At 47.6% G+C, this 14,689-nt stretch overlaps 7 protein-coding genes across 7 annotated transcripts; 5 read left to right on the top strand and 2 right to left on the bottom strand.

Moving 5' to 3' along the window:
* Positions 1-140: 140 nt before the first annotated feature.
* On the top strand, positions 141-1,572 carry FSUBG_3696 (succinyl ligase subunit beta; the record flags this gene model as incomplete). The annotated part of the gene is made up of 5 exons (XM_036681604.1): positions 141-186; positions 246-267; positions 496-1,211; positions 1,256-1,377; positions 1,426-1,572. 5 exons carry the CDS (start codon positions 141-143, stop codon positions 1,570-1,572), a joined length of 1,053 nt encoding a protein of 350 aa, XP_036540811.1.
* Positions 1,573-2,049: 477 nt separating this feature from the next.
* On the top strand, positions 2,050-2,592 carry FSUBG_3695 (uncharacterized protein; the record flags this gene model as incomplete). The annotated part of the gene is made up of 1 exon (XM_036681603.1): positions 2,050-2,592. One exon carries the CDS (start codon positions 2,050-2,052, stop codon positions 2,590-2,592), a length of 543 nt encoding a protein of 180 aa, XP_036540810.1.
* A 588-nt stretch (positions 2,593-3,180) lies between these two features.
* Positions 3,181-6,440, bottom strand: FSUBG_3694 (uncharacterized protein; the record flags this gene model as incomplete). The annotated part of the gene is made up of 4 exons (XM_036681602.1): positions 3,181-4,512; positions 4,876-5,667; positions 5,720-5,902; positions 5,952-6,440. The coding sequence occupies 4 exons, from the start codon at positions 6,438-6,440 to the stop codon at positions 3,181-3,183; spliced, it is 2,796 nt and encodes a 931-aa protein (XP_036540809.1).
* Positions 6,441-7,503: 1,063 nt separating this feature from the next.
* Positions 7,504-8,607, top strand: FSUBG_3693 (C-3 sterol dehydrogenase C-4 decarboxylase; the record flags this gene model as incomplete). Its single annotated transcript, XM_036681601.1, has 1 exon — positions 7,504-8,607. One exon carries the CDS (start codon positions 7,504-7,506, stop codon positions 8,605-8,607), a length of 1,104 nt encoding a protein of 367 aa, XP_036540808.1.
* A 687-nt stretch (positions 8,608-9,294) lies between these two features.
* FSUBG_3692 (uncharacterized protein) lies at positions 9,295-9,817 on the top strand (the record flags this gene model as incomplete). Its single annotated transcript, XM_036681600.1, has 3 exons — positions 9,295-9,595; positions 9,649-9,720; positions 9,771-9,817. The coding sequence occupies 3 exons, from the start codon at positions 9,295-9,297 to the stop codon at positions 9,815-9,817; spliced, it is 420 nt and encodes a 139-aa protein (XP_036540807.1).
* Positions 9,818-10,285: 468 nt separating this feature from the next.
* Positions 10,286-12,167, bottom strand: FSUBG_3691 (uncharacterized protein; the record flags this gene model as incomplete). Its single annotated transcript, XM_036681599.1, has 3 exons — positions 10,286-11,342; positions 11,390-11,870; positions 11,921-12,167. 3 exons carry the CDS (start codon positions 12,165-12,167, stop codon positions 10,286-10,288), a joined length of 1,785 nt encoding a protein of 594 aa, XP_036540806.1.
* Positions 12,168-13,346: 1,179 nt separating this feature from the next.
* FSUBG_3690 (sarcosine oxidase) lies at positions 13,347-14,555 on the top strand (the record flags this gene model as incomplete). The annotated part of the gene is made up of 1 exon (XM_036681598.1): positions 13,347-14,555. One exon carries the CDS (start codon positions 13,347-13,349, stop codon positions 14,553-14,555), a length of 1,209 nt encoding a protein of 402 aa, XP_036540805.1.
* Between the last annotated feature and the right edge of the window lie 134 nt (positions 14,556-14,689).

The raw sequence follows: 14,689 nt of genomic DNA, 5'->3' as shown, positions 1-14,689 counted from the left end.
GCCTCTCTTACTGCAACGCCATGGCTCTTAGATTTAGATCTGAACTGCGAAACATTCCCTTATTCTCGAACACGTTCAATGTACTGATCGTCACCCAACCTTTACGCTCACTTGCTAAGGGAATGCCAGACTCAGACAAGATGTCTCCATATACACGAATATCAGTCACAGAAGCTCATGAAAAAAGTAAGTCGAGGCTTCAGCTACGGAATGACAATGCGGAGAGCTTAAGACGTTTTAATTAGGAAGGAATACCCATTCCAATGGGTGAGCTTGTTAGATCAAAGCGAGCTGGACAAGTGATGATGGATCTTATAGCAGGCGGAGGAAGTAAGCTACGAGACACAAACTTCGTTCGGCCCATGCTAATGTCCACTCTGAAAACCCTCATGCACTCATAAAGCCCCAGAACCTCCATGGTAAACGAAAGTTCTCGGAAATAAAAGAACAAACAGATGGAAGAGGTAAAATAAAAGCATTACTACGCTATATCAGAGATACTACCGGACAGAAAGACCACAGGGACCTGACGATCCCGGTCTATATGGAAAAGGTTATGGAACATGAGGAGAAGTGGCGGCTCACTATGGCTGTTGACCGAGAGAGATATCGACCGACAATCAAGATTCGAGATGTCAAGGATCCCCAGGGCCTTCCCAACGTCATCTACGAGGCTGCGCTTCAGGAAGTGTTCGAGTTCAGTCTGAGCACCGGCATCACTGAGGAGTTGCTTACCGACATAGCGCAGAGCTTCCACTTGGGCAAGGTCTCCAAGGAGAGCTTGAGAGAAGTCATCCAACGCCTTTTCAACATCTTTCGGGACAAGGAAGCACTCAGTCTGGAAACAGATCTTTTGTTTCTCAAAGATGGAACGTTTATGTGCAACAACTCGGATTTCTTCTTTGACGACGCAGCGCGGGCGCGACAACCAAAGCTTTTTTCTCTGAGGGATAAGGGACAGGAGATCCCGGAAGAAGTGCGAGCTGAAAAGCACGGGCTGGTGTATGTTTATATGAATGGAAACATTGGAAACGTGGTTAATGGTGCGGGACTTGCCATGGCGACGAATGATGCGATTAGTCTGTATGGAGGTTCGAGTGCGAATTTTCTTGATGCTGGGGGGCAAGCTACAAAGGAGACGATGCTGCAGGCTTTCAAGATCATCATGTCCAATAAGCGAGTCAAGGCGATTCTGGTCAACATCTACGGCGGTATGTTTGTTGTTAAGGTATTGAGCATGAACTGACAGTAGCAGGAATCACAAGGTGCGATATGATTGCAGAGTCCATCATTGCAGCGGCAAGCGAGCTGGGTCCCTTGAAAGTCCCCATGGTAGTCAGATTGCAGGGGACAAATTCGGAGGCTGGACTTCAGCTGGTGAGTGCTTCGCATGTGAAATGTGAACAACAACTGAAACGATTCTAGCTCAAAGATGCTACCTTGGGTATTCAGGTTGAGGCAGACTTTGGAAAGGCGGCTCAGGAGGCAGTCAGGTTGGCTGACATAGGCGAGAAAGCTGAGAAACTCCGGATGAAGCGCCAGAGTATTCCTGAGCTTGAAGAGGATAGCTAAACGGACAAGATATGTTCTTTGGGGTTTCAACCTGACCGGATTGCTTTGACCGGATCCTTGATATGACCTCAGCGCATGAGACTCAGGGTCTCTGACCACGGCTACTTGAGGAAATCTGTACGCGAAAGGGACCTTTATCCCAATAGAGCAACCACCGGCATATCATAATACTCACGCAGACGCGCGGAATCCCGACTGTCCTTGAAAGATTACCAACCAATAAGACCGTCTCTAATTAGGCCCTGACTACCGTAAACCCCTGTTCATCCTCGTGATTCCTTGGACATAATAGGCCAGAAATAGGCGGATGAATCCTTCAGGACCAGAAAGAGTATAGCATCAAATCTCCAAGAATATAAACACACGTAAGCACCAGCCCACTACGAACGATAATTCTTTGCCTTTCTCGTGTGAATACGCAGACTCTTGAGAGACGTCAAAGAAGCCTGAGTGAAGAGTCAATTGCATACCGCGATAATGGCTGCTCTCAAAACTCGCCTTGGCTTCACAACCACGACCTCGTTCTCTCTCTTTTGCATCTTCAGTGGTCTCCTATTTCTCTTCTCAACTATTCACCTTCCATACATCAACATAGACGGTGTATTCTGCGCAAAAGGAAACCTGTGGGCCGTCCCTGGAGAATGTTATGTTTTCCAGAAACCAGGCCTTATGCGGTTCGGCATGTTGTTACACCTGGTGACGATCTTACCCGCGGGTGCTCTGGTGTGTTTTCAGTTCATACCAGCTCTCCGAAGACCGAAGTATATCAAGTTCCACCGCGTGAATGGATACGTCGTTTTGGTACTCTCGGCCTTGGGAACAGCAGCGGCATTAATTATTGAGAGTGAGGCTATGGGTGGGATATTGTCGAATAGGATAGGGACATGGACGCTTGCGACGCTTGTTACTACCGCAATGGTGAAGGGCTATGTCAGTATCAAGAACAAAGAGATCGAAAAGCATCGTGCTTGGATGCTGAGGGCCTGGTTTTGGGTGAGCACTCCGTCACCAAAGACCTAACGTTCCTGACTTGTAAAGGCAACATCAATCATCACCATGAGATTCATTCTGGTATCGCTAGCTCACATAATAGGCCACCCTTCTCGATCGGTTACCATGAGCGTACCATGCGCAGTTATCGAATATTTACATGAAAGCTTCCCTGGAACGAGGCAGAACCCATATCCAAGTTGTGCAGCATACGTCTCAGGCGAGAATCCGCTGCAAGAAGCGCTTGTGACGACGAATTGGGATTTGAATGACGTACCTGGTATCACAGCTGCCTTGAGAGTCGGATATGCCGTAGGAGGCTGGCTAGGTTTTATTATTAATGCTATTGGGATAGAACTCTATGTAAGTTACTTTCTGCTATTTTTGTTATTGGAATCTGATAGCAAATTAGATATGGAAGACTGCACCTGGCCGAAAACTGAAAGTTTGATGGAAAATTAAACATAGTTATTGGTATATAGTAACTAGAAGATGTGGCACTAAAAGATTATCACAGAGTATAAATCGAAAGTAAGGTTTGGAAACATAAAACCGGTTTACTATAATGCGCCGTATCGGACCAGTCCTTTTCTAGACCCTTACACCCCTCTAGACTTTTTAATTCTTAACTTGAGCAGCAGTTTTCGTAGGTGTCCCGTATATAATTTCGTCACCATTTCTCTGCGGCTCCAATCTCACAACCTTCCTGGTTGGTTCCCAATGCACAGTTCCATAACGGTACAATTCTCCAAAAGTCCCAGGACGATATGTGATATCGTGATTCTCCTTCTTCTTGATGAGGTCGCCTAGAGCTGGACGAGCACCCATTGAATTGTGATACATCTTGTACATGTGACTCTTCTCGAGCATTTCCACCATGAAGGCTTCAGCTTCATTTCTCTTGTCGAGATCAGGCTCGTCAAGCCGTGTGAGGAAATAGTCGGCTTGCTTCTGACCGTTGAGGTTGGTCTTGAGAGCACCGAGAATACCGTTCTCGATGCCTTCTACCATGAAGACCTTGTTCTCCCAGAATTCACGGCCGTTGAAGCCGGTGGTGATATCGACAAGATTGCGGGTGCGGTCGCCGATAACCATTTGTGAAACATAGTCAGTCATGAAGTAGATCTGATTCTCGTCCTCGGGATTTGCAAGGCCTTCAGCAAGACCGATCTCAGCGATGAGAGGATGCTTGTGAAATCCATCGACATTCGTTCGGCCCTTCCATAGCTCTTTGTACCCCTCGTGCCAGTTCTTGATAAACTCGCAGTTCTTGCGAGCAGCAAACATGAAATTGCCAAAGTCGCCCCATTTGGCTCTGATTTGGCCTGTGATGATCCAGGCAGCCATTTCATAAGGCGTATCGGGTGACACAATGTGATCCCAGAACAGCGTGTCAAGATGGATATGCAGCATATTGCTGACATCCATCCAAACTCCACCATGTTCGTAAATAAGAGGAAGACGAGCCAGGTCGGCTGCATGTTGAGGAGCGTGTTTGCCATCCATAGCTTTATTGACAAAAGTTTCCGGAAACCAGTCTTTGCCGACATAATTGAAGATGTTGTTAGGCGAGCCTTCGATGAAATCAACCAGACGAACCGTCCATGAAGGACCGAGGCGTCTGACCCAGTTGATGACTGTGCGTTGATGGCTGGAGTACATGGCATAGAAGCCTTTGTCCCAGACTGCCCAGACATTCTTCTCTGAGGTGATGGGTTGGTATGTTTGGAGCTGAGCGATGATTTCAGAGTCGGGGCGGAGATCTAGTAGTGAAGGGTCGATCTCGCGCAGGCCTATAGCGCAATTAGGGATTGTGAATTCGGTCATTGCTGAAGCTGTTGTAGTTGTTGATAGGAGAGTTGATGTTAGGCTCATGTGTGAGGTCTTGTGGAAATCGGAGTGAATGATGGTGAAATTGGGAAGAACAGCGAGTTGGATGCAGTTATTATACTGTTGAAGTTAGTGAATCGAGATGAGTCGACTTCCTTTTCGAGGATAGCCTCATTTATTGTGACTTAGGAGTTGTACATGAGTGATTCTGAAGGAGAACCATGATTCTGATTGGCCTTGGCGGAGATTGAACTAACCGGAAACAGATCGCATCACGATGAATCATCTACAGACACTTCTGATTGGACACCATGTGCTTATTTCTGCATTCGCTTCTCCCCCAAGCAACTACAACTAATAAGTATTCCTACGCCGATGACCATTCATCTGCTGTTGCTCTCCTCAAAAGGCTCAGATCTATTGCACTCTTTTTATATCCAGATCTCAACTCGGTTCAAGGGTCTACTCAGCCATCTGTCTCACCTCCTCCCAATACCCCTGGTCAAACCCATACACCATCTTCACCTTCTTGTTTTCAGGCCCCAACAAATGCACACGAATCGTCCTCACTCTGGCCTCCTGTGGAATATCGCGACTACACCTCACCTCTCTTCCACTCCTGGCCTCTTCAAGTTCCATCACCTTTGCCCCTACTCTGGCTGACTGAGTCCCATTAAATACGCCTTCTTGTACACGTTCTGCTAGCATAACTGCGATAGCTCTTCTTCGGACATGTGGATCGCGACATCGTGCGATGACTGAAACTAAGACCGATGTATACCCGAGGTCAACGTGGAAATATGCCTCTGAGGGAGAGTCTTTAGCCCAGTTCCTTTGAGTGTAGTCCTTGTCAAGTCCAGCTGCCGTGGCCGCGTAGTTGACAATTTCGTCAAATTCAGCGGTGAACCGATCCCAAAAGCAAGGGTCGCCTTGACCGTGCAGGTATTTTGCGACATTAATTTCGAGGTACTTTCGATGAAGCTGCAGAAGGGCGATTGCTCGTTGGTCACCAATGCTTAAGCTTTTGCCACTGTTCTCAAGCTCAATTAAGAGAGTATCAAACGATTGGCTCCATTGCTCGACCTTTGTAGCGTGTGACATCGTTTCGTGGATTGGCTTTCCCTTTAGACCAGGGCTAGCCTGTTCAACAAGAAGCTCCAGGATGGCTTCTCTTGCGTCGGAGAGGGATAAAAATGAAGTTGCAGGAGGTGGAAGTGTATTGCTGAAAGTTTCGCGGTATGACGTCCAAATACCTACATCAACGTCCCCCATGAGCTTGAGGAAGTTAGTGCAGGCTCACGGTTAAGCCCATACGGTGAGAACATACCATAAGAAGTTGCACTGCAATACGCCTGAAGCAGGCATCAGCAAGACTGAAGGTTGCTTCTACGTCAGACTTGGTATGAGAGCCGTGATCTCTGTTGATGGAGAAAGTTCTTCTAAACTGCTGGATCATGGCACAACCATAGCGGAATAGACCAATCGCAGAGTCAGTCTTTCCATGAAGAAGCTTCAGAAGGTCAGCATAGACTAAGCAGTAGCAGCAGGGAAGACGTTACCTCAATGCAGATGAAAATCAAACATGACAGCACAAGAATATGGCTTTGTGATGAAGCGCTAGGTGATGGGTTGAGAAGCTCCTTTATAGCAAGATTGTAGTGTTTCAGTGCAGAAATAGACTCAAGACTTCGCCACTGTTCATGAGTAAGATAGAGCTCATGGTAATAGGCTAAGGCGACGATGGCATGTCTTATACAGTCCGTAGATTGAGCGACTTGGAGAACTCTCCTATTCCAAAGATCATCTTGAAAGAAGGTCTGGAAGTTGACCAGCGTCTTTTCGATGAAGAACTGGAATGACCGTGCCTCGGTACTAGTGGTGTATGTAGAGATGATGGAGGTTGGGGATGAGACAGCTGATGGTGATGACGCAGTTGGGGAGCCAGGCCTGTTGGCTTGATAACCATCGCATTTCCGACCAGTGGACGTACCTGGAGTAAACCAGTCAGTCGTAGATCCTTGTTTCGAGCTATGCAGGATGACATACATCTCGTACAGGCTGGACGAGCCTCGTCACATTTAACTCTGCGGACTACTCCAGTTAGAAGTACAGCTCGCGCCAATAGAAACTCAGGGATGCAACCTACTCCTGAAATTCGTTAGCCACCTCGCCCTCGTTTACTAGCAATGGAGAATGCACTCACTTGCAAGTGCCGCAGCCAGTCCGTACTTTCGGCGCTCTAGCACGTTGTCTTTGCCCTGGTTTCACACGAGTCATATTGATGGAAGATGCCTATACGAGGTTTTGTCTGGGGTTGAAAGAGTTTGCAGATGAGAGGATGGATGAGTTGGAAAAGCAGCCCTCTCGCTCAGATGTCATTCCCATCTTTACTGGCAGGATCCTACACTAAGCCTTATCCGATGTAGCATGTCAGATTCTAAGCATGTCCGTACGAGATGGCGAATCAGAGATAGAAGATAAGTGGTTCTCCATCCTTGTCGGGTCAACTCTCTAACGTAAGATACAGAGAACGCTGAGTGTAAACAGTGCAGTAATATTCTTCGTCCAAGATAAGAAGAAGGAGTTCCAGAGACATGAGGGAATGGCATGAGGTATGGAGATGGTTCTTTACGTTGGAGACTCCTTGATGTAGCTTCCGGGAGTCTAGATTTTGTAAGAGGAGTCCAGGTACTGTAAATGACTCTCAGATTGGTTTCGAGTGCGTATTGGTGGCACCGATCGGACGTCTTTGCACACCAAAAGACCAATCGCAACCGCAGTTTGTCCTCATACATCGGCTTTGTATTGATCAAGTTTCATTACTCAAGAAATGGGACGCGACGATTAAGATATGTTCTAGAGTCAACGGATCAAAAGCAACGGACACGAGAAATCTCATGTTATTTCCCCAGAAATGAATTGGTGTTCTTCTAGACTACATAGTCCGTCGGATGTCTCAGATCCGTTGGAGATTAATAGAGATTCGCTGGAGAGCAATGTAACAACGGATCCGTCGGAGTAAGCAGCAGCGCAGCCACTCCAAATGATCGCCCAACCCAGAAAACAACCTTCTCTCTGCAACCTATCACTTCCACCAACAGACTCTGAATAATGTCTGACATAAGAAAGATCTCGACACCTCTCATCAGCTCCAGCCTCGTCGTTGGTGGCTGCGGCTTTTTGGGGTTCCATCTCACGAGACAATTGCTGCAAGATGACGAAAGCGGTCAAGTCTGCGTTCTGGACCGCGACGTATCCAGAAACCGACACGAAAATGTGTCGTATGTCAAGGGAGACATCTCTGATGGTGAATTTGTGCGTGGAGTAATCAATGAAGTTCGGCCAAGTGTCATTTTCCACTGTGCTTCTCCGATCGCAGCGTTGCCTATGCATCGCGAAGGCGAGTTTTACGCGACCAACGTCAAGGGCACTCAAGTTCTGCTTACAGCTGCGTTTGAGTCTGATGCTGTCCAGGCATTCGTCTTTACATCAAGCGTTGACGCGTATGCCAACCCGCCTCATACAAAGGCTGACGAGACGTATCCTCTTTGGTCATCCAACGATAAGTCAAATGAGTACAATCGGACAAAGGCAATTGGCGATAGTCTAGTTCGGGAAGCTAATGGCCCGAGACTACGTACTGTCACCCTCCGGCCTGGTCACGCCTATGGAGAGAGACACGTCCAAGGCATGGTTGAAGTCCTCGATATGTGCAAGAACAAGAAGCTCGTGCAGATCGGAGAAGGGAAGAACCTCATGGAAGTCGTATCCGGAGAGAATAATGCGATAGCACATGTTCTCGCGGCAAAAGCGCTTCTGGACCCAGGCCGTGCATCCGGCAAAGTCGATGGAGAAGCTTTCAACGTCTCCGATGGAGCCCCGGTACCGTTCTGGCATCACACGAGACTTATCTGGGAAACAGCAAGAGGTGGAGATGTCTCCAAGGATATCATCGTTCTGCCTGCTTGGGTGATGATAGTGGCAGTCTTTGCAGCGGAGTGGCTATTCTGGATATTCACTCTCAACACAGCCAAGCCTCCAGTCGAGCTACGAAGAGTCTCACTTGAGTATTGCGTATACACGCATACTTACAGCATCGACAAGGCTAGGAAGAGATTGGGGTTTAATCCAGTTTCAAATCATGACGCCGTTGTGGCGCAGTCGGCGAGATGGATGTTGAAATATCGAGAGAGCATGAAGCAGAAGTCAAGTTAGCTAAAGGCGGTTCCTTTGATATCCGGTATGAAGGAAGGATACTAGGAAGCGTATCGGCTAGGCTTACCGCGGAGTACGTTACCAGGCCGCTTTCAACTCCTTGTGCTGAAACCTCGGGGGACAGTCCTAGCAGGCGGACGAAAACCTCAGGGCTGTGCTTACCACGATGCCACTTGTGATTGAAAAGGGGACTGGTGTTTGTGTAATGATCCATGGACCTGGAAATTGCTTGGGCACAGGAGCCTTACGTGGCCAGCCAAGGCTTGTCCAATCTTCCACAGTGTTCATGCAAAGTCATGATAGTAACTACCGAAGAGAATTCGAGTGCTCACCGCCACGGCCATGTAACGGTTCGTTGTTGCACCTCGGTCCGAATGAACAATTGAAACTTGACCGGTAGTGTATCACAATTCATGACTGTTCCACCAGACTCTAGCTGTAGAATATTCTTGGAACTCGTATGATAATTAGTGACTGGTGGATTGGTGCTACAGGAATATTGCGGCTCTGCGAATACCCAGTATCACATTGAAGAGGTCAACTGCTTCATCAGGTGGTAGACCTTTGAGAAGTACAAATATCATCGTGTCCCGTCCATAATCCAAGTCATCTCATCAACACAGCAAGAAGTTTCATCAACAAGACTATCAACACTACTTCAGCTTCAAAGCACTACCACTTTTCAAAATGTCTTCAGTTCCCACGCACTTCATCATTATCATCGACGGCCAACACGTAGCCAAGCCAGAGGATGACCGTGATGAAACCCGTCCTGCTCAGGTTGGAGAGAAACCAGCTACCTTTGAGCTTGATGGAAACCACCTCATAAGTGGTGATTGGGCCCTGGGCTTGAGAAAGCTTGAAGGTCATGTCACTAGTACCAGAGCGCCTTATCTGGCTATTTGCTGGTTCAAAAAGGACCAGGCAGAGGAGCTCTATCCTGTCTATGTGATGGAAGGGGGTGATGGGCCTCAGCTCCGGTTTGCATGTATGTGATAGTGTGCTCTACCTTGAATGACATCTCTAACACGACTCTGCAAGTGAGCTCTGATGATGAGGAAGGACGCCCCTTGGCTGTTCGGAACCAGCAGCTTCTCTGCTATACCTCGGATAGTACGTCTTCTCAAGCCTAGGAATGAGTGTTGCTAATCGTCTTTGCCTAGATTCCGAACCTAGTGCGACTGTCAAGATCGTGCCTAGCCAGGACTAAAGTGTCGAGGCCTTTAAACATGATCATAAGGCAGATGATAAGCCCTGTCGGAGATTTATCATAGCACAAGAATTTGAAAGAATTTATTCACGTAACCTATCTAGAACTTTCTTAAGTATGTTCGCTTAAGTCAGACTTCTATTAATAACTCAGAGTTTGCTCTCTCTTCTTCAGAATTCTGAATTCTACCACGAAGAGGATCGTGAGAGAAGAGCTGATACGAGTTGATCAAGCAGTAGGATCGTCATTTGAACACACACATGAGGGGGTACTAGAATCTCAGTTAGTCACTAATGTTTCCTTGTTTGTAGGAAAAACAAACCCATTGCTACAATATCCACCCTTATAGTTCATTGTCTGGCAAGTTTGCAGACAAGGATCTCCCGCAGGGCAGCTTGAAACACAGAGGAAACCTTTGGGTCTATCAATGGAGTCAGTAAAAGAGGTATCTGAAAACCGCATTTACACTTACTGCGAGTAAAGGCAAGCCCTCTTTCCATTAACCAAATTCTGACATTCGGGCACAGCATCATTTGTCAGGTTGCAGCTTGTCGTATCACCAATAAAAGGAACAGGTGTCTGTATACTTGGTACCGTCACCAGAGTACTCGAGCCACCGGCTGGAATTGTTACTAGGATTGACGTAGTGTTTGCAGTAGATGTCGGAGTTTCTGGCTTGGGTGACAGTGTCGTCAAAAGGGTTGAAGGTGAAGGTGTGCCAGAGATGATGGCGGAAGTGTTGGAAGCACCGGGGGTGGAGGTTGGTGCAGGCTCAGCAGAAGAGCTGACTTGTCCAAACTCTGGGATGAGTTGCAAAAGCTGTTCCTGACTCATGCCAGACAAGTCCCGACAAACTGCATTTACTTCTGAACCATACGTCGCTGTTGTAGTTGGTGCACTGCATGATTCTGATTCCGTGGAGGTTGATGTAGGAGTTGGAGAGGTTGTAGGCTCTTTGGACTTGTCATCCGGGTCTGTTGGCTTCTGTTCATCTTCAGGTTTAGCTGTCACGACTGCACCAGCAGCGACGGGGATCAAGGCTCCGCCAACAGAGACAATACCGCCTCCCGGCCCGCCGGCGACGATTGCGCCAACTGGTACTACCACTGTTGCACCACCACTGACGGTTATTGTTGGTGCTGCTGATGACGTGGTCGTGGTATCGATGAACGAAGTGGTAATAGGGCTAACAGGTGTAACCGGCTCTGTAGGAACGCTGCCTGGAATAGTAACGTTGCTGGTAAGAGTCACAGGAACCTCGGAGGACAAAGGTTCCGTGCTAGTCTTTGGGAGGGTAACGAATGTTGCGGAAGTATTCTGGAAAGGAGCAGGCGGTACAGATTCTGGTAGTGGCTGTGCTTGACGCTTGAAGAAGTTGAAGAGATGTCCTTCTTCCCGCTTCTGCGGCAGATTGCATGACGAAGATGGAGATCCCGCAGTATCAGGAAAAGCCAATACATCGAGTGCGTAGATAGCATAGTTCTGAGCGTTCTTAAGCTTCTGGGCATCCGAAAGCCGGAAGCAACTAAATTATATCAGCAACAGACTTTAGAGCTTCATTTTCAGACTCACCAGCTAGCTGAATAACAGTCCTTGTTATCCTCAAACGGATCTTGCAAGTCGTCGCATCTTTCCTCTTCTGATTCAGTTGCCTGGATCATATGTTGAACTTCATGCACGAGCGCAAAGCCACGCGACAGATTGTCACCCAAGGTATGCTCCGTCTTCCATAATTGAACAGCACTATCGAGGTTAGGCTTGTTTCCGAAGAAATCGGGACAAAGAACGAGAAGAGTGGCCCCGAATACTGCTGCTCTTGAACCAGTTGCGCTTTGAACAGCTGCCACCGTATTGCCATCACATACTGGCTCGGAAGGGGGAGGGCAGGCGTAGACCAGAGAAGACTCGGTGATGGTAGAGCCTTGCTGGGGATTCAGGAACGGGCTGTGCGAAAGTCGAAATTGGGCGGCGGCAGTGGATGGGACCAGATTATCCAGAACGGACTGGAAATGTCTGTTGAAGATTATGTCTCTTCTATCAGGAGTGCCGTTGCCTTGGAATGGTAATTAGAACGGTTATCATCTTGTTTAGAGGGAGAAATACTTGAGCCAAACCAAGAGTCGAAGGCGATTGACTGTTCGGAGCCAGGCTTCGAAAGGACGTTAATAGCTGCCTTGGCAAGATTATGTGCCTCGTCAATGGCACCGGAGATTGTTTTCAGCTGATCTTGGGAACATGGCCAAGCTCCATTGAAGACGTAGAATGCCGTGTCGAACGGTTTGCGAGGGGTCAATGTGGCTTGTCCCAGACAGGCCCATAAAACGAAAGGAAGGAAATAAGATACAATCATGTTTAATGCAATGAGTGTGATGCAGACGAAAAGAAGGAAAGGAAAGAATGTGTTGAGAACAAGCAACTTGATGAGGCTTCACATAACCGCCTGGTCTTCCGGCTACGCCACTGTTATACCAACTCATAATTGTTATGAAAGTTAATTAAAATTATAGATCCATCTTTACGAATGGCGATCTCTAGTAAAGTTCCTTGGGAGGGTTTCAAATATCTTAAAAGACTCACCTGAAACAAGGAATGGTTTTCAGTAAACCTTATTTCGCAGATATATCGGGTATATCCGTCTACAGCTCAACTTTATTCTAAGTAGAGGTGTCTGTGCTTCTGAGGGCCCAGATAATAGCATTATCTGTTAAGTGCCGTTGTCTCAAGTGTATGGAGTATTGAACGAAAGTGCGTCATGACGGCGCGTCATGGGCCGATTCGGGGATTTTCGAAGCTTTTCGGATGAACCAGACGGGATCTCTATAAGCTCCGAATTTGATTTGAGAGCTGAGAAGCTTATAAATACGTGATTGGATTCCAAAGTTCTACCCATAATACAGCCTCACTTCACCCCAAGATGGGTCTATGCTTGCTTGTCATCTGCATAGTGGTAGGCGATATAGAAATCTGTATTGCCTGGCAACCTCTCTCAGGCAATAGAAAGGTTATTAGAACGAATTCTGGGGCTAAATGAAGCTCTTCAGCGAGTACGTTATTACCTTGTTCGTGCCCCGAATTTGACTTTTGGTATATGTAAATTTTAAGTTTCTTTGAGTAACGGTCGACAAATGATATTTATAGGAATTTATCTGACTTGGATGTTTCCCGCCGGAAGGAAGTGCAACTACTCCTGTCCAAGGACTAGTCTAGGAACCTGCTCTGAGAATTCTGGTTTAAAGATGGCTACGCATTCTTCTGACTCTTGAATTTGTCCCCGCTGCAAGGGCGCGCGTTGATTTCTCAGTTAGTTAGTGGAGTTCTTAGCTTGAAGAATGGAGGGAGCCCCGTTCAGCATGGCGGGTCGACATGTTCAGCCTGGGAGATCTGATTGGTCGACGGTCTGGCCCGATGCGCCCTTTGAGTCTTTAGTCTCGACTGACTTGGGTCTGCTGGGCGTGTAAGCCTTCTCGGAAGGATATATAGCCACAGAGATGGCCAATATTAATAGAAACCAAATGCTCATCACCTCGAGATGTCTCAACCAACTGAATCCGTCATAATCATCGGTGCCGGCATTGTTGGTTCTTCTCTTGCATATTTTCTTTCCCAATCTCCAACCCCAAGAACCATAACCCTAATCGACCGTTCATTCACCACTCTCCTTGGCTCATCCGGAATAGCGCCCGGCTTCATCGGCCAGTTCAATGAATCCGAGGTCCTCACAAAACTTGCAATCGATACTGTCTCGGAATATGTCAAAATACCTGGTGGCTTTGACAGAGTTGGCGGTCTCGAGATTGCATTCCAAGATGAGGGTATCCAGCGATTGAAGGCGAGATGTGAGGCTGCGAAGAGACTGGGACTTGAAGCCAGAACTTTGAGCATCAAGGAAGCACACGATCTGGCTCCTGAGCTGGTTAATGAGGACGGCGAAGGGCAGGCGGTCTTCTTCGAGAAAGATGGAACCGCAAATGCCGCGAGAATAACGACTTGGTATCAACAAGAGGCGAAGAAGCGTGGAGTCAACTTGGTGGAAGCCGATGTGAAGCAGCTCGCCATCTCGGACGGCCGCGTTACAGGCATTGATGTTGTTGAAAACGAGACATCGCGTCATCTCAGCGCCGATAGAGTCATCATCACAACTGGAATTTGGGCCCAAGGTCTCTCATCTAACCTCTCTTTCCCTGTCCCAGTCATCCCCGTCGGTCACCCCTATATGCACGCCCAACCCCACGAACCAATTCCGCACAAGATACCGTTCGTCCGCTGGCCAGAACACCACGTCTATGCACGCGATCACGGTACCAATTTCGGCATCGGAAGTTATGACCACGCACCTATCGGTTACAAGCCTGACACCACTGCCAAGGGGGATTGGGTAGACTGGTTCAAGCAACCTCTCGACTTTGCTACAGGTTTACTTCCTCCTGCTGCAGCCCGAGAATTTCAATATGGGAATTACTTCAATGGAGTGTTTAGTATGACGCCAGACAATATGCCACTGGCTGGAAAGGTTGAGTCTGTGGATGGCTTATTCATGGCTGTTGCGGTCTGGGTTACGCATGCTGCTGGTACGGCCAAGCTTCTTACAAGGATCATTGACGGGAAAGAAGTGGATAACAAGACAAAGGAGGCCCTTGGTCCTGAGAGGTTCAAGGGGCAGGAATTTGCGGAGTTGGAAGAGAAGTCGTTGGCGGGCTATAACTCTATCTATAAGACTGTTAAGTCAGGCTCGGCTTAGTTGTCACAGTGGGGTCTCAAGTAGTTACTGAGTTTAAAGAATTAGGATAAGTTCTCAACAATTTGATATCAATCTAGCTCTTAATTTGACTAGATTTAGGGATACTCATAAACTTTTACCTAAGACTTAATATG

The sequence above is a fragment of the Fusarium subglutinans genome (genome assembly GCF_013396075.1).
Source record: "Fusarium subglutinans strain NRRL 66333 chromosome Unknown NRRL66333_c0000031, whole genome shotgun sequence".
Classification (NCBI taxonomy): Eukaryota; Fungi; Ascomycota; class Sordariomycetes; order Hypocreales; family Nectriaceae; genus Fusarium; species Fusarium subglutinans.
This window is presented reverse-complemented; position numbering and strand designations above follow the sequence as displayed.